The sequence below is a fragment of the Rhineura floridana genome, chromosome 4 (genome assembly GCF_030035675.1).
Source record: "Rhineura floridana isolate rRhiFlo1 chromosome 4, rRhiFlo1.hap2, whole genome shotgun sequence".
Classification (NCBI taxonomy): Eukaryota; Metazoa; Chordata; class Lepidosauria; order Squamata; family Rhineuridae; genus Rhineura; species Rhineura floridana.
In genome coordinates this window covers 208,735,788-208,759,469 of record NC_084483.1, presented here as the reverse complement: position 1 = coordinate 208,759,469, position 23,682 = coordinate 208,735,788, and the positions used below count along the sequence as shown (strand labels likewise).

General features: G+C 46.7%; 1 protein-coding gene across 1 annotated transcript in view; it reads right to left on the bottom strand.

Annotated features, from left to right (window-relative positions):
• SCARA5 (scavenger receptor class A member 5) overlaps window positions 1-23,682 on the bottom strand; it is a 123,967-nt gene that overhangs the window by 44,754 nt on the left and 55,531 nt on the right. The window contains 1 exon segment of the mRNA XM_061626142.1: window positions 4,438-5,112. Within this exon segment, the coding sequence (XP_061482126.1) occupies window positions 4,438-5,112 (675 nt within the window).

Sequence of the window (23,682 nt, the reverse complement as noted above, 5' to 3'; positions counted from 1 at the left end):
GGGGCTTTCCAGTGTTTTGCACCGCCTGCAGCATGTACGACTATCTGCCTGTTGGACAGAAGTCGTGGGTGTGCTCTCGGTGCAATGAGCTCCTGGCTCTCCGGGAATGACTTCATTTCCTTGAGGCCAAGGTGGCAGACCTGGAAAAGCTGAGAGAGGCAGAGAGGTGTGTGGAGGAGGGACGTTATAGCTGTGTCCCACTCCAACAATGATAGCTCTCCTGCTATCATGGAGAACGATGGTCTCGGGGAAGGAGAGCATCCAGCTGAGGAAGAGGGAAACGATCCCTTAGAAGGGACCCATTCCTTGGGGGATGAGCAGCTATCCTCTCGTGCCGAGGATATATCTCCAGGGGGTGGAGGGATCCTTGTAGTGGGTGATTCAATCATTAGGAACATAGACAGTGGGGTGTGTGATGGGCGTGTAGACCGCAAGGTGTTTTGCCTGCCTGGTGCGAAGGTTGCGGATATCGCCCGTCGTTTAGATAGTTTGGTAGACAGTGCTGGGAAGGAGTCAGTGGTCGTGGTGCACGTTGGCACCAACGACATGGGGAAATGCAGCCGTGAGGTCCTGGAAGCAAAATTTAGGTTGCTAGGTAGGATGCTGAAAGGCAGGACCTCCAAGGTGGCTTTCTCTGAAATGCTACAGGTTCCACATGCAGGACCAGCCAGACAGGCCCAGCTTCGCAGTCGCAATGCATGGATGAGACGATGGTGTCGGGTGGAAGGGTTTGGATTTGTTAGGCACTGGGGAACATTTTGGGACAAGCCGGGCCTGTACAAAAGGGACGGGCTCCACTTGAACCAGAATGGAACCAGACTGCTGGCACTTAAAATTAAAAAGGTGGCAGAGCAGCTTTTAAACTGACTGAGGGGGGAAACCCGACAGGAGCTGAGAAAGGTCCGGTTCGGAATAAACCTCCCCCCTGGGATAAAAACCAAAGAAATGATGAAATGTTAAAAGGGGTAGGCCTAGAAGTAGGCATTGTGAGAGCAGGGGCACAGGATATAAATTCAGAAGAGCAAAATTACCACAGGCCTAACCACAAGTGCCAAAGACACTTGAAGAGAGACACTGCTTACAAGTGCCTGTACGCTAATGCTAGGAGCCTCCGAACCAAGATGGGAGAACTGGAGTGCTTGGTCTTAGAGGAGAGCATTGATATAGTGAGCATAACCCCACAAGACTTATTCTGCACAAGACTTAGATTCCATCAAGACTCATAAGAACATAAGAACATAAGAAGAGCCTGCTGGATCAGGCCAGTGGCCCATCTAGTCCAGCATCCTGTTCTCACAGTGGCCAACCAGGTGCCTGGGGGAAGCCCGCAAGCAGGACCCGAGTGCAAGAACACTCTCCCCTCCTGAGGCTTCCGGCAACTGGTTTTCAGAAGCATGCTGCCTCTGACTAGGGTGGCAGAGCACAGCCATCATGGCTAGTAGCCATTGATAGCCCTGTCCTCCATGAATTGGTCTAATCTTCTTTTAAAGCCGTCCAAGCTGGTGGCCATTACTGCATCTTGTGGGAGAAAATTCCATAGTTTAACTATGCGCTGAGTAAAGAAGTACTTCCTTTTGTCTGTCCTGAATCTTCCAACATTCAGCTTCTTTGAATGTCCACGAGTTCTAGTATTATGAGAGAGGGAGAAGAACTTTTCTCTATCCACTTTCTCAATGCCATGCATAATTTTATACACTTCTATCATGTCTCCTCTGACCCGCCTTTTCTCTAAACTAAAAAGCCCCAAATGCTGCAACCTTCCCTCGTAAGGGAGTCGCTCCATCCCCTTGATCATTCTGGTTGCCCTCTTCTGAACCTTCTCCAACTCTATAATATCCTTTTTGAGATGAGGCGACCAGAACTGTACACAGTATTCCAAATGCGGCCGCACCATAGATTTATACAACGGCATTATGATATCGGTTGTTTTATTTTCAATACCTTTCCTAATTATCGCTAGCATGGAATTTGCCTTTTTCACAGCTGCCGCACACTGGGTCGACATTTTCATCGTGCTGTCCACTACAACCCCGAGGTCTCTCTCCTGGTCGGACACTGCCAGTTCAGACCCCATGAGCGTATATGTGAAATTAAGATTTTTTGCTCCAATATGCATAATTTTACACTTGTTTATATTGAATTGCATTTGCCATTTTCCCGCCCATTCACTCAGTTTGGAGAGGTCTTTTTGGAGCTCTTCGCAATCTCTTTTTGTTTTAACAACCCTGAACAATTTAGTGTCATCAGCAAACTTGGCCACTTCACTGCTCACTCCTAATTCTAGGTCATTAATGAACAAGTTGAAAAGTACAGGTCCCAATACCGATCCTTGAGGGACTCCACTTTCTACAGCCCTCCATTGGGAGAACTGTCCGTTTATTCCTACTCTCTGCTTTCTGCTTCTTAACCAATTTCTTATCCACAAGAGGACCTCTCCTCTTATTCCATGACTGCTAAGCTTCCTCAGAAGTCTTTGGTGAGGTACCTTGTCAAACGCTTTTTGAAAGTCTAAGTACACTATGTCCACTGGATCACCTCTATCTATATGCTTGTTGACACTCTCAAAGAATTCTAATAGGTTACTGAGACAGGACTTTCCCTTGCAGAAGCCATGCTGGCTCTGCTTCAGCAAGGCTTGTTAAACTCAAACAGGGAGGAGCTGCTCTCTCCTCGTGATCTGGAGATGGTAATCTTTTCTGCTCCCAGAGCTGATCTGCAGGGGATGGGAGGAGTGCTTCAGGGGAGGGTCTGTTCTTCATCAAGGGCAAGGTGCCCGGAGCTGCCACTGACATCTATGAGTTGCTGCTCCTAACTATATTATAACAACTGTAACTTAAAAAGCTGTGCTTGAGCTTGCTTTTCCTCCTCCCTCCCATACTGTTTTCCTTGTGTGTCATGTATTTTAAGATCGTCTGAGTCTGAGGGCAGGGCTCATCTTGATTTTTGTAAGTTGCTCAGAGAGCCTTTTTAGCTCAGGGGAAGAGTATAAAAATACAGTAAATAATGAATAAATAAATGAGGAACAAGGATCTTCTCCATTCAGACTCTGTCAACCAGTGCTTTTAAGTTGCTGTGACTACAGATGCGGAAAGAATTCGATTCAATTCACATTTTAAGATGAACCTACCTGGTTTGCACTTTCTGAAACATTACGTGAACTGAATGAGAACCATTCTTCAAAATTTGCATTTCTCTGAATTTTGCAGTGCAGTTTTCCAGCCAAGTAAGGTGTACAAAAGTGCATATACTAAGCTACAGAGCAGAGCTTGGAAAAGTTACTTTTTTGAACTACAACTCCCATCAGCTGGCTGGGGCTGATGGGAGTTGTAGTTCCAAAAAGTAACTTTTCCAAGCTCTGCTAAAGAGTGCATAAAATGCATATTTCCTGAGAAATAACACACAAAACTGCATTATATTAGGGAAAGTGTAAATATTAGGGAACATATGCTTTGCAAAAAGATGTATATGCACATCAAGAGGCAAATGCTGATGAATTTTCAAGAGGACTTTTTAAAAAAAAAAAAGCATAATGATGTGGAAATGTGGAGAAAACTTAAGGCTAGAAACATGAGAAACTGAGAGAAACCAAGACTGACAGATTCACCCCACCTCTCTGGGACTGTAGTCTGGGCTCCTTCTGGGAGGAAGGGTGGGATATAAATTTAATAAGTAAATAAATAAATAAGGAATGTATATACTAAAATGAATCAAATTCACAATGACTGGGGAAAGGCCGTAGCCAGAGCTTGGAAAAGTTACTTTTTTGAACTACAACTCCCATCAGCCCCAGCCAGCAAGGCCACTGGATCAGGCTGATGGGAGATGTAGTTCAAAAAAGTAACTTTTCCAAGCTCTGGCCGTAGCTCAGTGGCAGAGCACCTACTTGGCATGCAGAAGGTCCCAGGTTCAATCCCTAGTGTCTCCAGGTAGGGCTGGGAGAGACTCCCTGTCTGAAATCCTGGACAGCCGCTGCCAGTCAGTGTAGACAATACTAAACTAGATGGACGAATGGTCTGATTTGATATAAGGCAGCTTTCTATGCTCCAATGATCATAGGGGAGATATAAAATCCCTCTTCAAGTACGTGAAAGGTTGCCACACAGAGGAGGGCCAGGATCTCTTCTCGATTGTCCCAGAGTGCAGGACATGGAATAATGGGCTCAAGTTGCAGGAAGCCAGATTTCGACTGGACATCAGGAAAAACTGCCTAACTGTTAGAGCCATACGACAATGGAACCAATGACCTAGAGAGGTAGTGGGCTCTCCGACACTGGAGGCCTTCAAGAGGCAGCTGGGCAGCCATCTGTCGGGAATGCTTTGATTTGGATTCCTGCATTGATCAGGGGGATGGACTTGATGGCCTTACAGGTCCCTTCCAACTCTACTGTTCTATGATTCTATGACTCCATGATCACAGACTTTGTTGCCCTCCCCTACCTTGTACGACTGAGATGTCCCTCAAGGCAATGGAGTGCTCCCAGTCCTTCAGCCGCAGGTCTTCGGTCACGTTGTTCAGGATGGCCAACTCGTGCTTCAGCTGCTGTTCCATGGTGATGTGGACGAGGCGCATCTGCCGGGCATCCTCAGTGGCATTGCTGAGCAGGACTTGCAAGTCCTGAATGCGAGTGTGATGGATGCCCACGTCATAGGACAAGGTCCGGTTCATGTTGCCCACGTCCCCACTCACCATGGTCAGCTGGTCACTCAAGTTCTCTACGTGGGATGCCAGCTCCCTTAGCAAACCCTCATGGTGCTTCAGCAAGAGACGGCTGTTGTTCCCCTCTACTGAGAGCTTGTATATCTCCATTTGCGCCACGTCGCTCTGCTGGTTCAAGTTCTCCTGCAAGCCAGAGATAGCCCGGTCTGTCTGAGCCGCCTGGGCCTGCAAGCTCCCAAGAGCCCCTTCCAGTTTCTGAAGGGAGCTAGTCATCAGCAGGAGGCTGTCGGAGTGGTTCTGGAGGACGTCTTGCAGGCGCCAGATATGGTCCACGAAGTCTCCTTTGGACGGCTGCTGTATGACCTTCAGCTGAAGGTCCCAGACGCTTTCATTTAACCGGTTGACGTTCCCTGTTAGCACCTTCAGGTCTTCAGGAGACCTCTGAGGCCTGGACACTGGAAAGCAGAGGAAGGAGACATCTGAAGGCACAAAACAAAGCAGAGCTCTCTCAATGCACATCTCTATGCCCAAGAGATGGGGGAGGATGGCAGAGCCCCAACATACCTTAGAGCAATCTTCTCCAACCTGGTCCCCTCCAGAGCTGGGTTGTCATCCAAAACAGCTGGAGAGGACCAGGTTGGACAAGTCTAACTTAGAGGCTGCCTCTGTTTTTGTATCCCGTTGCAGTATCTGAGATCCACCAAGGGCTCCCTCGTAATGATGCCACCTGTGCCATCAGCAAGGGCATAAAGGGAGGTACTTGTGGTGGCTGTTCCCCAATGATGGAACTCCCTTCCACTGCAGACTCACTGAAACTATGTCGAAGCACCTTTTGGGAATGCCCCATCTCTTTAATCCCTTCGCATGTTCTGCGAATGCGTGGAGATGCAAGCCAGATCAATCACACCCACTATCTGTGGCCCCCACACTGAACATGTTTCGCTGGACATGTGCCTAGAACCTACGAGGCATGCTGTCATAAGTACCTAAGAAAAGCCCGGCTGCTGCTGAATCAGGCCAAAGGGAGCTCATCTAGTCCAGCATTCTATTCTCACAGTGGCCAACCAGATGCCTGGCAGCATAACCAAAATGGCTAGTAGCCACTGATAGCCTTATCCTCCAAGATTTTGTCTGATCCTCTTTTGAAGCCATAGCCTTCACCACTCCTTGTGGGAGAGAATGCCCTAGTTTGTGTGCTGTGCAAATAACGTGCTTTCTTTTGTCTGTCAATTGCACACACTGAAGCCAGGCACACCTGATCTTCAATGTCTCCCTGACACATTATTTCCATTTATTGCATTTTGTCTCGTTTGTTATTTATTCATGCAAAAATGTATATCCTGCTCTTCTGGTGTTTCCGCACTACTCAGGATGGCAAAACACAACTAAAACCAACCATGAAATTTTTATTTATTTATTTATTTATTTAAAATACTTATACCCTGCCCTTCTTCCGAGGAACTCAGGGCGGCTCACAATTAAAACAATAAACAATCAGAACAACCAATATACACGTTAAAAACAATTAAAAATAGATTAAATCAAAATAGATTAAAACTATAACATTTTCAGTTAAAAGCCCGCCTAAATAAAACAGTCTTCACCTGGGCGCGAAAGGATGATAGCGAGGAAGCCAACTGAACCTCGCTAGGGAGGGAATTCCACAATCTAGGGGCAGCCATCGAAAAGGCCCTATTCTGTGTCTCAGCAAGAAGAACTTGCGAGAAAGATGGAATAGTAAGAAGGGCCTCACCGGATGATCTTAAAATCCGGACAGGTTCATAGAGGGAGACACGGTCTAACAGATAGCCTGGACCTAAGCCGTATAAGGCTTTATAGGTCAAAACCAGCGCTTTGAATTGTGCCCGGAAACAGATTGGCAGCCAGTGGAGCTGGTATAGCAAAGGAGTAGTATGTTCTTTGAACCCAGCTCCAGTTAACATTCTGGCTGCCGCTCTTTGTACCAATTTACATTTCCGAGCAGTCTTCAAGGGCAGCCCTACGTAGAGCGCGTTACAGTAGTCTAATCGGGATGTAACTAAGGCATGTGTTACCATAGTCAAGTCTGACAGGTCAAGGAACGGGCACAGCTGGCGCACTAATCTTAGTTGAGCGAAGGCACTCCCGGCCACAGCAGAGACCTGCGCCTCCAAGCTCAAAGTCGAGTCCAGGAGTACTCCCAAGCTGCGAATTTGAGATTTCAGGGGGAGTGTAACTCCGTCCAGCACAAGTTGAATCCCTGATCCCTGATCCGCCCTCCGACTGACAAGAAGCACCTCTGTCTTGTCAGGATTTAGTTTCAACTTGTTCGTCCCCATCCAGTCCATCACGATACCAGGCAGCGGTTTAGGACCTGGACAGCTTCCTTGGTTTCATTAGGTGGAAAGGAGGAATAGAGTTGGGTGTCATCCGCATATTGGTGACACCGAACCCCAAAACTCCGGATAACCTCTCCCAGTGGTTTCATGTAGATATTAAATAGTATTGTTTTTATCATACTGTAATGTTTTTAATTGTTCCGTTTTGTTGTTCTGCATACTGCTTAGAGATTTCTAAACACTGAGCAGTTCAGAAATGTTTCTAAATATATATATATTTAAACAATCCATGAGAAGAGCACCATTATTTTGTCTGCAGCCTAACTTTCTAAAAGAGTTTTGGGGCAACTTTTTTTTTTAGCTCTTGTTCCTGGCTCTTTGGGTGCAAAGTTTTCTTTGGGGTTTATCTGCCCAGTTGTCTAAAATGTTCATGTTCTTTAAAAAGGCTCAGACTGCTGGGTTATGTGTCCATCCTCTCCGCTCCCCCCTTTTAAGTGCTTAACAATCAGGTTTGCTTTCTGGATTGGCAATTTGGGGCCAAGGCTGTGCTCTCCACGTTATAATTGACTCCAGATGAGGCTTGTAGGCGTTCTGGAGCAGAATCCTGGCAGGAACCTGGAAGCCGCCAGTTACTAGCCCAGCAAAGAAGCAAAGATTGAAGGGCAAGAGAACTTTAAGAGATGATCCCAAACAGGGCCGTGCTAAGCCCTTTTGAACCTGATGGCCACTTCAGTTATTCAGCTGTTACCCACCTATTTATCATTCTTAAATATTTTCAAATATATATATAAAACACTTGATGTTTAGGGATGAGGAAGAACTTTAATTTAGTTTGCATTTAAAGGCAAATCCACATAATTCACACTTCCCAAACAAATTACAAGAACCAAAACATAGCTGTCTTCCCAGATGTGCCCTTTTCTGAATTTTGCAATACAGTTCTCCACTCAAGCAATATGTGCAAAAACACATTATGTTAGAGAAACTTGCAAACATATGTATATTAAGCAAAACTGAATACAGGCATGTATATATTAGCAGAAATTCACATCAAAATGCTGATGGATTTTCATGAGGACTTAGGAAAAAAATTCACAAACTGATGTGGAAAGGCGGAGTCCAAAGACTGGAAAAATGTGAATCCGAGAGGAACCAAAATGGACAGATTTGTCCACCCCTATTCATGATCCACATCAACCAGTGGTTGCCTCCATGTGACTGTAACCACAGTATTATCATCTGCAATTGAGACCCCAGAGAAATGAGGCTCCTTCACTGCTGGAGTCTCAAGGTTGGACCATAGGTGAAGGTTACATTATCTTGGTTCCCTGTGGCTTCAACTTGCAAAGCCTCTGCAGAAGTACATGGTGCAGAACTAGGGGATCGGGGGGGGGGGTTGCGCAGGGTAACCCATTGGGTTACCAGATTTCATTTTAAGAGTAAGAATGTTCCTAAACTTCATTACTGCAGAGCCGAATTTGAACATGGCACTGTCTTATTCTGAATCAGATTATGGATTCAGCTACTCCAAGATTATCTCTTACTGCAGGCAGAAGGGCTCTGGAGTCTCAGGCAGGGAGCAGTCTTCTTCTGGGAGGTTGGACTTGGGGCCTTCTGCATGCAGGAGTTTCTAAAAAAGGAAATTCTAAAAGCGCAATGGCAAGCAATTCCAACAAGGAAAAAAGGGGGGAAACAGCAGAAGAAGCCAATGTGGCTTCACAAAAAGCTTAGAGATGACATGAAAACACAAAAGGACACATACAGGAAGCAGAAAGAAGGCCAGGCTACAAGGGAAGAGTACAGGCAGGTATTACGGAATTGCCAGGATGGTGTCAGGAAGGCTAAAGCTGAGAATGAGCTCAGGCTAGCTAGGGATGCTGAAAGCAACAAAAAAGCTTTCTTTAGGTACATGCATAGTAAAAGACAGAGAAAAGAAATGGTGGCACAGCTACTCAATGAGGATGGCAAAATCATAACAGATGACAAAGAAAAGGCAGAAGTGCTCAGTTCCTACTTTGGCTCAGTCTTCTCCCAAAAAAGGGCCTATGACCCTGCTAGGAAACACGAAGTGGAAGGGGCAGGATTGGAGCTTGAGACTGATAGACAAATGGTCAAGGAATACCTAATCACTTTGAACGAGTCCAAATCTCCAGGGCCCGATGAACTGCATCCTAGAGTTTTGAAGGAACTGGCTGAAGAACTCTCAGAACTCCTGTCTATTATCTTTGCGAAATCATGGAGGACTGGTGAAGTGCCGGAGGACTGGAGGAGGGCTCATGTTGTCCCTATCTTCAAAAAAGACAAGAAGGAGGAACCAGGGAACTACAGACCAGTCAGCCTAACATCAATCCCTGGAAAAATTCTGGAGCAGATTATGAATTGAATTGAATTGAAACTTTATTTTTACCCCGCCCTTTTTCCAGCCTGGAACTCAGAGCGGCTTACAGATAGAACTACATGTAGTTAAAAACATAGAAAAACATACAATTAAAATACAGTTAAAGTATGCACAACCTTAAAACCGTAAAAGGCACTTAAAAATCTAAAACCAATTTAAAATAATACAGATAATAATATAAAACAATAAAACAAGCCTTGTAAAGCTCAATCCTAAACACCTTCTATCCCAAAAACCTGTCGGAATAAAAAAGTCTTTACTTGCCGACGGAAGGATGGCAAGGAGGGGGCCATTCATGCCTCCCTAGGAAGGGAGTTCCAGAACCTAGGAGCAGCCACCGAGAAGGCCCTATCTCGCATCCCCACCAATCGCACTTGTGAGGGTGTTGGGACTGAGAGAAGGGCCTCTCCTGAAGATCTCAGGGCCGGGGAGGCTCGTATAGGGAGATACAGTCTGACAAATAGCCTGGACCTGGGCCGTATAGGGCTTTAAAGGACAAAACCAGCACTCTGAATTGTGACCGGAAACAAACTGGCAGCCAGTGGAGCTGTTGTAACAAGGGTCCCTGTGACCAGCCCCTGTTAATCCTCTGGCTGCAGCTCTTTGTGCCAGTTTAAGTTTCCGAACAGTCTTCAAAGGCAGCCCCACGTAGAGCGCGTTACAGTAGTCTAAACGGGATGTAACTAAGGCATGCAGTCAATCTGTAAGCACCTTGAAAGCAATGCAGTGATTACTAGGAGCCAACATGGATTTATGAAGAACAAATCCTGCCAAACTAATCTCATCTCATTTTTTGATCGGGTAACCTCCCTTGTAAACTGTGCGAATGCTGTGGACATAATATATCTGGACTTCAGCAAAGCTTTTGACAAAGTGCCCCATGATATTCTGATTAGCAAGCTAGTTAAATGTGAGCTGGATGAAACAGCTATCAGATGGATCCACAGTTGGCTCCAGAATCGTACTCAAAGAGTGCTTATCAATGATTCCTTCTCAAATTGGGCGGAAGTAACTAGTGGGGTACCACAGGGCTCGGTCCTGGGCCCAGTGCTCTTTAATATTTTTATTAACGACTTGGATGAGGAGGTACAAAGCATGCTTATCAAATTTGCAGATGATACAAAGTTGGGGGGCATAGCTAATACCGTGGAAGACAGAAACAAAATTCAAGGGGACCTTGATAGGCTGGAGCATTGAGCTGAAAACAACAGAATGAAATTCAACAGGGATAAATGCAAAGTTCTACACTTAGGAAAAAGAAATCAAATGCACAGTTATAAGATGGGGGATACTTGGCTCAGCAGTACGACATGTGAGAAGGATCTTGGAATTGTCGTTGATCACAAGCTGAATATGAGCCAACAGTGTGATGTGGCTGCAAAAAAGGCAAATGCTGTATTAGGCTGCATTAACAGAAGTATAGTTTCCAAATCGCGTGAAGTACTAGTTCCCCTCTATTCAGCACTTGTTAAGCCTCATCTTGAATACTGTGTCCAGTTCTGGTCTCCGCACTTCAAGAAGGATGGAGACAAACTGGAACGGGTTCAGAGGAGGGCAACAAAGATGATCAGGGGACTGGAAACAAAGCCCTATGAGGAGAGACTGAAAGAACTGGGCATGTTTAGCCTGGAGAAGAGAAGACTGAGGGGAGATATGATATACACTCTTCAAGTACGTGAAAGGTTGTCACACAGAGGAGGGTTGGGATCTCTTCTCGATCGTCCCAGAGTGCAGGACACAGAATAATGGGCTCAAGTTGCAGGAAGCCAGATTTCGACTGGACATCAGGAAAAACTTCCTAACTGTTAGAGCCATACGACAATGGAACCAATGACCTAGAGAGGTAGTGGGCTCTCCGACACTGGAGGCCTTCAAGAGGCAGCTGGACAGCCATCTGTCGGGAATGCTTTGATTTGGATTCCTGCATTGAGCAGGGGGTTGGACTTGACGGCCTTATAGGCCCCTTCCAACTCTACTGTTCTATGATTCTATGCTCCATCCCGAAGCTATGGTCTCTTTCCCCAAACATTTTTAGAGATGTCAGGACCTACTAATTGTTTAATTGTTGTAAACCGCCCAGAGAGCTTCGGCTATGGGGCGGTATAAAAATGCAATAAAGAAAGAAAGAAAGAATACTAGCCTCCTGGCACAGGTCAAAGACAGTCTCAAGCCTGGGATCTTGCAGATGAAAAGGCTCCACCTCCAAGCAGAGCCAGACAGGAGACAGATCTACGGCAAGCAGCAGCTGCTGGCCTTCTCAGAAGCTGGAGTATCAACGTGTTCCAGAAGGATGTTTTCAGAGAACTGAACAGAAATTGTGTAAGGGCAGGCTGAGGGAACTGGGCATGCTTAGTCTAGGGGGGAAAATATCAAGTATTTCAAAAAAGGAGGTCAACGTGAAAAGGGAGGCCAGTTCAGCCAACCCACAGAAAGGAGAAGACAACAAGAAGTTGTTTAACATAGAGAGAGGCGGAAATCAGATCTGCTTTCGTAAAACATCCCGGCAAGAACATGGACCAGGCCAAGGATCTGTCTAGTCCAGCCTCCTGTTCCCACAGTGGCCAATCAGATGCCCTAAAGGAAAGCCCACAAGCAGGAGCTGCGCGCAGGAATACTCTCCTCACCTGTAATTCCCAGCAACTGGTATTCAAAGGCATGCTGCTTCCAACATGAAGGCCGAACATAGCCATCATGGCTAGTAGCCTTATCTTCCATGATTTTAACTGGGTCCAAACTAACTAAACTTGACCAATTAAATGGGGGCCAAACTTGACGAGATGCTGGAAAACCATCCTGGGATCTTCTTTTTCTTTACATCAGCCTTCTCTGTCCAAGTGTCCTCCAGATATTCTGGACATTGGCAACTCCCACTGGCCCCAGCCAGCATGGCCATTTGATGCTGGGGCTGATGAGAACTGTAGTCTAGTGGAGGTGAAACAACGCCATCATGGCTACTAGTCACTGATAGCCTCATCCCCCATGAATGTGTCTAAATTGTCTAATTCCCTTTTAACCCAAGTTGGTGGCCATCACTAGTGGTTGAGCCTTTGTCATCTGGTGCCATTTTCCACCCCAGGAGAATCAAAATGTCTTTGGCAGCCCTGTCCAGGATGCAGTGTACAACACTTCTATGATTTAATAACTGAGCTTCAGCATCCTTTCAGGGGTCATTTTTATAGTGTCAAAGGCATCCTGACTCCGACAGTGGAGGTATTAACACCTTCTTGGTCCGGCACAGCCACTTTGGAGGGTTGGGCTGGAAGGCACAGCCCTTTGCCATTAGGCTTCCACCTTTTCTTGGTCTCCTCACAGCTGTGTAACAGGCAGAAATTCCATATGTGCTGCTTTCCCCAGCATTTTGAAAAACACAGTGAAGTGGGAGGGCTGCACCTGTTGAATATTTGTGCTGCTGCCCCTCTGGCTGAGGAGAGACAATATTCTGGGCAAAGAGGTTGTAAAGGTTTTGGAAACCATGCAGAGAGCTGGTAAAGCAGAATGAGTGCATATATCAGGCAAAGAGTTGCCAGGCCCTGCTTCAAAGAAGTCTTGTGTATCTTTAAAAGTTGTGCAGGGGGAAGGGAGAATTCCTCCTTGAGGTTTTTCTCATTACACTGTTGCAAGAACACCTGCTCTTGGCTGACTTTCTCTTCTCCTAAAGATACAGCATCAGTCTCAGGCCATGAACCTGGCAACCCTAACCAAGAGGAGAGGCACAACAGTGTAGCAACAGCTGTAGCATTAATTCCACCCTGTGGCATTGGATTGATTTTCTCATAGATCTTGCAGGGAATCCAGGTTTTCTGCCAGCCTGATTTGGAAAAGCCTTTGGGCTGGAGGTAGGCCTTGCCCTGGGCTACCATTGGGCACTGGGCAGAGTGAGACTGCCACCTCAGGCGGTGCATGGTGGGGGTGTATTGGGGGCAGTGATGCCAAGTTGTTTGCCAATTCCCCTTGAGCCCTCCAGCCATTCCTCTCTGTTGGGTGGAGAACCATGCTATATGCACCACTCAGCCTGCCCTGCACCCCTGAAACTGCCCTCAAGAGTGGCTCATTTTATCAAGGCTTGCACATGGGGGGGCACTCTGGTTGATTGTGGCCTATGCCAGTTAGTGTAAAGGGTGGAGCCATTTGGATTTCGTGTCTCAAGCACCAGGAGGCCCAGAGTCACTCTTGTCATGGTGAGACAACACCACACCTACTTCTAGGACATAATTCCAGAGGCTACACCCTGAGGCTATTTTTATGTTGATTTTTATACCTTGCTTCCTCCACCCCCATCCTGCACCCCACGCACAAGCAATATTTAGACAAAGGTGGTTTGCAAAGGATAAACACAGATGCCAATCAAACATGGAAATGTATAAATAAAACCAACCAAGGATAAATTGCACACTTCATCACACATGTACACTACGTAAAAATATCACACAAAACTATACCCTAAAAATCTGAACCATAAAGGTCCACCTTGCAGTATGTTCAGCGTTATGGGCCCAAGAGGCCACTGTGAGAACAGAATGCTGGACTAGTTTGGCGTTCATAGAATCGTAGAACAGTACAGTTGGGAGGGGCCTATAAGGCCATCAAGTCCAACCCCCTGCGGGATCCAAATTAAAGCATTCCCAACAAATGGCTGTCCAGCTGCCTCTTGCATGCCTCCAGTGTCGGAGAGCCCACCACCTCCCTAAGTAATTGGTCCCATTGTCGTACCGCTCTAACAGTTAGGAAGTTTTCCAGTCGAAATCTGGCTTCCTGCAACTTGAGCCCATTGTTCTGTGTCCTGCACTCTGGGACGATGTTGTTTTTTTCCCAAACTGGGAGTAACTGGGAGGGAGGGATGCAGTTGCTAGGCAACCACTGTTGCATCTTTAACAGCTGGCCGGGATCTCAGCATGACAAGAGAGGAGGCAGAAAGGGGGACACCCACAGGCCAAGGGCATGGGTGGGGTATCCAGCTCATTGTGGGCTATACAAGGCTCAAAGCCTGGAATGGGCTGTGGTTTAAGACCCACGGTGGGAAACACAACTTCAGCCTGGCCATTTCGGCTTCTCTCACTCCAGTCACACCACCACGAAGCCACACTCAGAATCTGACTCTGCACAGCCAAAAGCCAAATGCAAAAGGAACATCAGGCTTACACAACCCTCCCCCCCCTTTCTGTTAACCAAGAGAGTTAAAAAAAATGTTCTGCCCCTTCCCAGAACAAGGCCTTGGCAGTGCGGGATGAAAGCCAAACCTACCCAAATAATAATAAAGTAGTCATCACTGCAGATATTAGAATCCACCCGGCCCTGAGCCTCTGGTGATGCAACCTCTTGTTTACCGGGGGGGGGGGGAGCAGAGGATATTAATGGGGCACATTTGGTACAAATTAGGGAGAGAGCACACACACACACAGCCTCAGCCTGCACGCCTTCTGGCCACACTTGGCTTTTGTACCAAGCAGGCAAGACCATGGGATTTGAAGTGCTGGCTGCTAAGAGCTGAAGGAACAGGGCATGACTTTCAGGAGAACAGGATTTGGAGACGGGATTATCTTCTCCGCAGCAGAGTAGAAACAGCTTTGGCTGTGGAAACTGGTACTACTTTCTCAATCCCTCCCTCCATCCCTGCACTGGCATTTGCTGCTGTGCGTGGTTTTTTTTTGGGGGGGGGGGGCTGAGGAAGTTGCCATAGCAGAAGAAAGTGATTTAAAAGCACCTTCCAGTGGGAAGGTGTCCTGCGTAAGCCCCACTGGAGCAGTGCATCAGATCTCTTGAGCTCATGTGCAGCTCCTGGTCCTTTCAGTGGAACTGGCACAGAAGAGCTTCTCATTGGAATGTGCCCTCGGTCTTTTTCAGTCTCCAGAGAGACGCAGAGATGGTCCAGTCCAGGGATCGGTTCCATCTGGTTGCTACTGTTGTGCAAGGGGAAGGGAGAATTCCACCTTGTGGTTTTTCCCTTTACAGAGTTGCAGAGAACACCTGCACTTGGCTGGCTTTCTCTTCTCCTAAAGATACAGGATCAGTCTCAGGCCCTGAACCTGGCAACCCTAATCTGTATTGGAGAGTTTTTAAGATTCTTTTAAAGTCCAATCCATTTATCTGGGGATGGGACAAAGCTCCACTGAGCACCAGGTTTGCATGCAAAAGATTCCAGCTTGACTCTCCACTGTGAAAAGGTTCCACGGCAGCAGGGCTGGGGGTGCATCCAGAGGCACTCGCTGTTTTATGGGAGGGCTTCAAGCACATAACAGAATGATAGGTTTGCACAGTTAAAGTGGAATAACAGGACCTGTCACCCTAGCACAACAACTCCACTTTAAAAAATAAGCAGACTTTTTACAGTGAGGAAAGTGACAGGGAAATGCATTGAAAAATATGGGATGAATGAATGACTAACAGGAAGACGTGTAAACACCTTGCATGTAAATCAGGATGAATGCAAGAGAAACACTCGCTGCCATATAATCTCCCCATAAACAAAAAAGAATGAATGCTCAACGAAGACAAGAATGTCTGCAGCAGTATTTCGGGAGGGGGGCAAGGTATGTGAATTGTTACTATTGGCAACTCACTCCACCCACCATAACATATAGAATTCCAGGGGGGAAAGCGTCCCCCGCAGACACCCTTGAATGAAGAGTGGACATATTCTAACCTCTGCATGTACTTTGCACAAGCAAACCAGGATGAAAGCTCAATAACCAGCTGCTCTGGACTTGCAGTGGGAGGGACACAGCAGCTGCGAGTCAGAGTAGACAGTACTGGGCTAAAAAGACCAATGGTCTCACACTGTATAAATCAGCTTCCTGTGTCGATATTGAAATAACGGGCTTCTAAAAATTATAAACATTGCAATTTTCATGGAGGAAAAGGCTGTCTCATGGAGGATAGGGCAATCCATGGCTACTAGCCACGATAGCTATGTTCTACCTCCGCTGTTGGAGACAGCATGCCACTGAACACAGCAGCTGGTGGGAATCTCAAGTGGGGAGCACAAGTGCTGTTGCGCTCAGGTCCTGCTTGTGGGCTTCCCATTTGGGCATCTGGTTGGCCACTGTGAGAACAGGAGGCTGGACTAGAAAGGCCACTGGCTCGATCCAGCTGCTGCAGCGCTCTTCTTATGTTCCTGTGTTTGTATCCCTTTTAACCTTTGACCAAAAAGATGAGATTGTCTTATAGTTCCACTTGCTGTGTGTCCGTTCTCTGCTGGGCCAGGGAAGGGGGGCATGGCAGCTCCGCAAAAAAGGAAATGGAAGGAAAAAGTATTGCACACTCTGCAAGATATCCATGGCGCTTGTCCTTGCACATCAATCTGTCACTTTTAATATTTTTTATGTCATCGCCTCTGCAAGAGGCCAAAGCAGGGTAGGCTCTGTGCGTGCGTGTGTGTGTCTTGTTTGGTTATTTTTTTTTTCATTAGGGCAGGGCACAGGCAAAGAGAAGGAACTTTTAAAGAAACAAAAACATCTCTCAATTTTTTTTAAAAAAACGGCTCTCTTTGAGCATGCAAAACAGCATCACAACTGTGTCACAATTTCCACATTTCCTGGCAAAAAGCTACAGGGTTGGACAAATTTTGGGTGGTTCGGTTGGGAGAGCGCATACTGGGTCAGGACCAGAAAGGAGAAGGGGGGGGTCTTTGAAAAGGGGGGGATAAAATCTGTTTGGGGAGGCACATAAAAGTAGCTTTCTGGCTCCAGCCAAGTTGGTGGGGCCTGGCTTATAACAGGACCCCCTCTGGCAATAACAGGACTTGTTCATTTATTGGTTCCAACATATAGCACTACACCTTTGGTATCTGGAGCCCAGTCATCAGGCAAGGGATGAAAGGAAGGATGGAATTTCTCTCTGCAGCCCACAGTTGCCATCTTTTGAATACAGAAATTCTGCTGAGTGCAACAGAGCATGTGCAGAGTTATTCCCACCAGGAAGAGAAGTCTTTCAACAACAAAAACCTACAGGCAAGGTACCCCTTTTCTTTATGATGTTCCTTCACCTGTATGCAGTAGCACAGACAGGTGGAAGGTGAGGTGCAGAACTCTGGATTGCACTATATACCTGAATAGTTGCCTATTTGGCTGTAAACCGCAGGAGGGGAGAGTGCTCTTGCACTCAGCTCCTGCTAGTAGCCTTCCCATTAGGACATCTGGTTGGCCCCTGCAAGAACAGGATGCTGAACTAGATGGGCCCCATGTGGCCTGATCCAGCAGACTGTTCCTAAGTTCAAAGTTATCAAAACTTCACTGGATATACAGGTCCATTTCTAGGTGCAATTCAAAATTATTATCTTTCAAGCCCCAAGCCGCTTAGGATTACAAAGCATTAAAACAATGGACAGAGAAATATCCAGCCTTTTTGAACAGCCACGTCCGTTCTTTTAATACTGAACTCTTTGCGATTGTGTTTATCACCTGAAAGAGCCCAGTGTCAGAGCTTGCCAGATCTCAACTGACAGGGCCTTCCACGGGGACGGGGCCACCAGAGAAAAGGCCTTGCTCCCAAAAGTTGCTTATCATGCCTCATAAAGCAGAGGGATCCAGAGCAAGGCCTCAGATATTGAACAGAGCATGCAGGGAGGAATATATGGAAGAAGGTGAACTGTGCCTAGGGGGTGGGGTGGGGTGGACAGGGGCTACATGGATAAATTCTGTCTGAACGCGATCTTATCATACACCAGCCAGCTTGCTAAGGTGCTCTTTGTCTTAGAATCATACTGTGAACAATCTGTCTGCTTTCATTCCAGATCCGTCCAGGGAGTCATCGTGGGTAGCAGCTGTCAGCAAACCAACTGCACCATCCATCCCCCCCCCACAGGACCCCCACCCAACAACACAAGCATGTCCCTACCCTCCATTCCCTCGCCAGTTTGCCCTCCCACATTATCCAGAGCTTTTGTCTGTGCTGAAATTGAGATTTCCATGAGTTCCAGTATCATCACCGGCAGCAAGTAAGCTTCAGGAGAGACAAGATGAGTCAAAAAGCAAAGCAAAGCAAAACACCTCATTTGCTCCATGACTGTCTAATAAAATCCACAGCCCAGTTCAATTACTTCCACCCAAGCAGAATTAAATTTGGCAGAATGAAATGGAGCAGAACCGCCCCGCCCCCCAAGCCTATGATAGCAATATGATAGCTGCAGCGTTGCTGTGATGGAAGGCAGAGGCCTGGACGCCTCTCAAGCCTGAAGGAAGGCCATCAGATGAGCCTGGCCAGAGAGGTAGAAGCTTTATCAGAAACAGGTGGGATCCTGCTGGCCCACTGGGTCAATGGATCCCAGTTGAGCTTCCAGTGGGTCTGTTGTGGCCTACAGCTGCTGGCACGCCTGCCATTTTGATCCTGGTCAGCCGGTTCCAACACAATTTCCCAGTCTTCCATCTTCAAACCCAGGCTCAAGACCTTATTTTATTACCTTTTCACCACTGGGACAATATTTATTGATTTACTTACTTAAAATGTCAGTCATTGTAAATGTATGTATGTCACTTGATCTAAGCTAGGGGTGGGGAAGCTCTTTCAGACCAAGGGACACAATCGCTTCTGGGAAACTTTCGGACGGCCACATTCCAGTAGTGAGTGGAGCCAGAGTCAAAAGTTGGCAGAGCAATGAATCAAAATACATGTTACCTTTGTAAAACAGGCTAATTTCTACAGAGTTCAGGGGAAGATTCGAACCAGGCAAAATCACTCAAGGAAGGTGCTAATCAGGTCCAGTGATGGGTGTGGCCTGGAAAAGACAATAATGCTGGGAAAAACAGAAGGGAGTAGAAAAAGAGGAAGGCCAAACAAGAGATGGATTGATTCCATAAAGGAAGCCACAGACCTGAACTTACATGATCTGAACAGGGTGGTTCATGACAGATGCTCTTGGAGGTCAGTGATTCACAGGGTCACCATAAGTCGTAATCGACTTGAAGGCACATAACAACAACGACAATTCATAGAGATGGGTTGATTCCATCTCTTGTTTGGCCTTCCTCTTTTTCTACTCCCTTCTGTTTTTCCCAGCATTATCGTCTTTTCTAATGAATCATGTCTTCTCATTGTGTGTCCAAAGTATGATAACCTCAGTTTCATAATTTTAGCTTCTAGTGATAGTTCTGGTTTAATTTGTTCTAACACCCAATTATTTGTCGTTTTCACTGTCCATGGTATCCACAAAGGTCTCCTACAACACCACACTTCAAATGAGTTGATCTTTTTTCATTGTCCAACTTTCACATCCATACATAGAGATCGGAAATACCATAGTCTGAATGATCCTGACTTTAGTGTTCAGTGATACATCTTTGCATTTGAGGACCTTTTCTAGTTCTCTCACAGCTGCCCTACCCATTCCTAGCCTTCTTCTGATTTCTTGACCATTGTCTCCATTTTGGTTAATGACAGTGCCAAGGTATTGATAATCCTTGACAAGTTCAATGTCCTCATTGTCAGCTTTAAAGTTACATAATCTTCTGTTGTTATTTTAGTCATAAATATAAATACATTGTACCACGAAAATAGAACAAAACAACCCACAAAACAGCCACAGGAAGTTTTGGCAGGACACTGATAACAAAACAACACCTTCTCAGTCAATAAAATGCCTGGGGGGGGATAAGTCTGCCTGGTGTTGAAAAGATGTAAACAAAGGCACCAGGCGGACCTCGCTGGGGAGAACATTCCACAGACGGGGAGCTCCAACTGAAAAGGGCCCCCTCTCCCTTGTCACCACGCTTCAAGCCTCTTTCTGGAGAAGGGCCCCAGAAGAAGATCTAAGGGTCCGAGTCGGTTCATATTGGGAGAGGCATTCCAAAATATTCTGGGGTCATGACCTGCAAAGAGCTTAATAGGTCAAAACCAGCATTTTGCATTGGGCTCAGAAGGCAATCCCAGGAGCATCATCACTGCCCAGAAAGAATCCCTGACTAACCAGGATGCCAGGAAGCAGAGCTTTTTTGGTAAAAAAATGAGGTAGTACTTGTGTCTTGCTAAAAGTGCACAAAATGGCTGCCATGGGCAGCAAAAAAATAAAGAGGCAGGTGCCTGTACTCTGTGCCGATGAGTACTGTCACACACACACACAAAGCCCTGCCAGGAAGATATCATAACTGGGCCTTTCCACATTTGCAAAGCGAGGGAGATGCCCGCATGTTGTTCTGACTGAGCTAATGGGCATGCAGGATTCTGAGATGTGCACCTGCAGTTTCAATCAGGGAGGGGGAAACACAACTCTGCCTCCATGTATCAAACCATTGATCAGCACTGCCTTAATTGCTTGCAGCTCTCGCTTACAGGGTGTGAACAGCTATGGTGAAAGCAGCAAGTGCAAGCCACAGCATTGGTGATAAACATCTATTACAGCACACACAAACGCATACCATGCTGGCTGGGTCATTTGTAAATGGGCTTAGAGCATGGCCAGTCCAGCAAAGAGACGAATGCCAACTTGGAAGGGAAGCATCCAATGCTGATAGCCAACTCATGCCCTGAAAGGTCTCGGGCGGAGGTAATTTCCTCAAGACGCCTCTGCGAGGCTGTGGAGTTCCACCCTCCTCGGCACTGTGGTTTTGGACATAGTGTTCTAGTAGCATGTTTATTTTAGAGAGCTCTCCTTGCCCCCTCTTACCACATCAGCTGGAGGAATCACCTCTCCCCTTTGTCTATGTTGTTTTTCCAATTGGACCTCAATGCTTGGCAACGAGGTTATTTTGAAAGGGTTCAGGAGGGGCTGGCATCTCCAATCGCTTTGCCCACACTCCATGCTTGAAGCCTAAAGGCCATAAACAAGCCCTTGAAAGGTCCACACGCTTCATTTCTTCCCTTCCCCCTTTGATGGAAGTTCTGTTCACATGAACAAACAGCATCTCCATAATACTGGAACCCAGGGCCATCCAACGATACTGGATGTTGAAAGATCCTTCTGGTGTGCTGACTATGGCCAGGGGTGGGGGGAGAAATTTGATTTACTTTGCACTTAAAGGCAAGCTCACAGGGCCAGTCCCAGGCATTCCGGAGCCCTTGCACATGCATGCACACACAGTCATGAGCACATCCCACCTACCTGTCTCCTGTCTTTTGCGGCTATGTGGGCTGTGCACGCAGCACTACCATTATTAACCAAGATAGTGGCCAAGGTTTCCCTAAGAGGCTGAAGTCTCCGGCACCATCTTGGTTGATGGCACTCATACGTGCTACACACGTGCATCTCTGCCGTCAACCAAGATGGTGGCAGGGGCATCAGCACCTTGGGGAAACCTCAGCTGCCTTCTTGGTTAATGGTAGTGATGTGCGTGCACTGAGCACAGCCGCAGAAGTCAGCAGAGAAAGGTAGGTGGAGCGAGGGAATGGCGGGTGGCTCAGAAGGTCCGCAGATCATGGAAGTGGAGTGGAGGGGCCCCTCAGGGGCCCTTGTAGCCCCAGGAAACCTCAGCCAGGGCCCCACCTAGCCGCCCTTTGGAGCCGGCCCTGCAAGCTTACCTAGGCTGCTTTCACACTTCACTTTATTTAGTTATTCTGACGATTTCTTAACTGGTAATTTGCACAATTTATTTGATCTTTCACACGATGTACAAGCTAGCTCAGGAATTCTAATGGAATGTAGTGCAAGTTTAGCACAAACGTCTGTGACAAATGATACCAGAAACAATCCGTTAGCAACGCTGGGAACCCTGAAGATTGCAGGAGTTTTTCACTAAATGTGGCTGCTCACAGGACAGGCATCCCAGCGTGCAGTGTGTTCCCGCCCTCATGGGGTTTTTTGCCTGATGGAAATTGTACCGGTATTCTGGCATCAGTGCAGATAGCAGCAGAATTTCCTACACACACACCTGTGTCGATACAACTCAAATAATTTAAAAAGTCAGATGCTAAAGGGAGAGGGCTTGCACAGTGACAGGACGAGATCTTAGACCTCCTACACAGTGGGAACAGTGTGCATGTGTATAATGGTTGAGGAACGAAAGGAACGGTGTGAAAGATAGTTGCACAAAATGCCGGTATATCGGCTTCAAAAACTGCTGTTCCTTAATGCAACAGGTTCTGCAGTGTGAAAGGGGTTTTATTTATTTATTAGGTTTGTTAGTCGCCCATCTGGCTGGTTGTCCAGCCACTCTGAGCGACGTACAAAATAAAAACATACAAATACATTAAAACATTAAAAATCTCAACAACAATAATAAAACCTAACCCACCCCAAAAGCCTGCCTGAAGAGCCAGGTCTTCAAGGCCTGGCGGAAGCTCATCATAGAGGGGGCATGGCGGAGATCGTTTGGGAGGGAATTCCACAGAGTAGGAGCCACAATAGAAAAAACCCTCTCTCTAGTCCTCACCAGTCTAGCTGTTTTAACTGGTGGGATAGAGATGAGGCCTTTTGAAGCTGATCTTGTTGCGGGGCATCCTTGATGAAGCTGGGGGCACTCTTTCAGATAAACTGGGCCGAGACCGTATAGGGTTTTAAAGGTCAAAACCAACACCTTGAATTGGGCCCGGAAAATAACTGGCAACCAGTGCAACTCCTTCAGCACTGGAGCAATGATCAGGCGAGCCGCCGTGTTCTGTACCAGTTGCAGCTTCCGGACCGTTTTCAAGGGTAACCCCACGTGGAGCGCATTACAGTAGTCTAGGCGAGAGGAGACCAGGGCATGTACCACAGATGGGATCAGATGGTTGGGAAGGTAGGGTTTTAGAAATTGGGGCAGAAGCGCTACCTTTTTAATCCGTTAAATTAACACAGTCATCCCCATGTGTGAAAGGAGCCCAATTTGCACTTTCTGAAAACAATACCTGAACTGACACCATGTCATCCTTGCTGAATTTCGCAGTCCTGTTCTCCAGGCAAGTAGTGTGTTTAAAAATGCCTACACTAGGGTAAAGTATGATTTAGAAATTCATATATGAAATAACATATGTGGAAGATGTATTTATGTATTTATTCTTTGATTTACATCCCGCCCTTCCTCCCAGCAGGAGCCCAGGGCGGCAAACAGAAATGCTAAAAACACTTTAAAACATCATAAAAACAGACCTTAAAATACATTAAAACAAAACAATGTTAAAAACATTTTTTAAAAAAGCTTTTAAAAAAAGATTTATGTAAGGGCCTACCACCAAATTTTGTGGCAATCGTCACAATGCACCTCCTATTCCAATGGATCCCTTGCATTGACTGTGGAGCTGGGGGGACTCTTGGGTTGCTCATCCCATCCGGAGGCCAGGCAGGAGGAATGTCCCTTATTGCTCCCTCAGGTTATAGTCAAACACCTTTGCTGTCGCTTTTTCCTCTCTGGCAAAAACAGATGAGCTCACTGGGGCTGGCGTCCTCGCTCGCTGGCTGTTTACTTGGA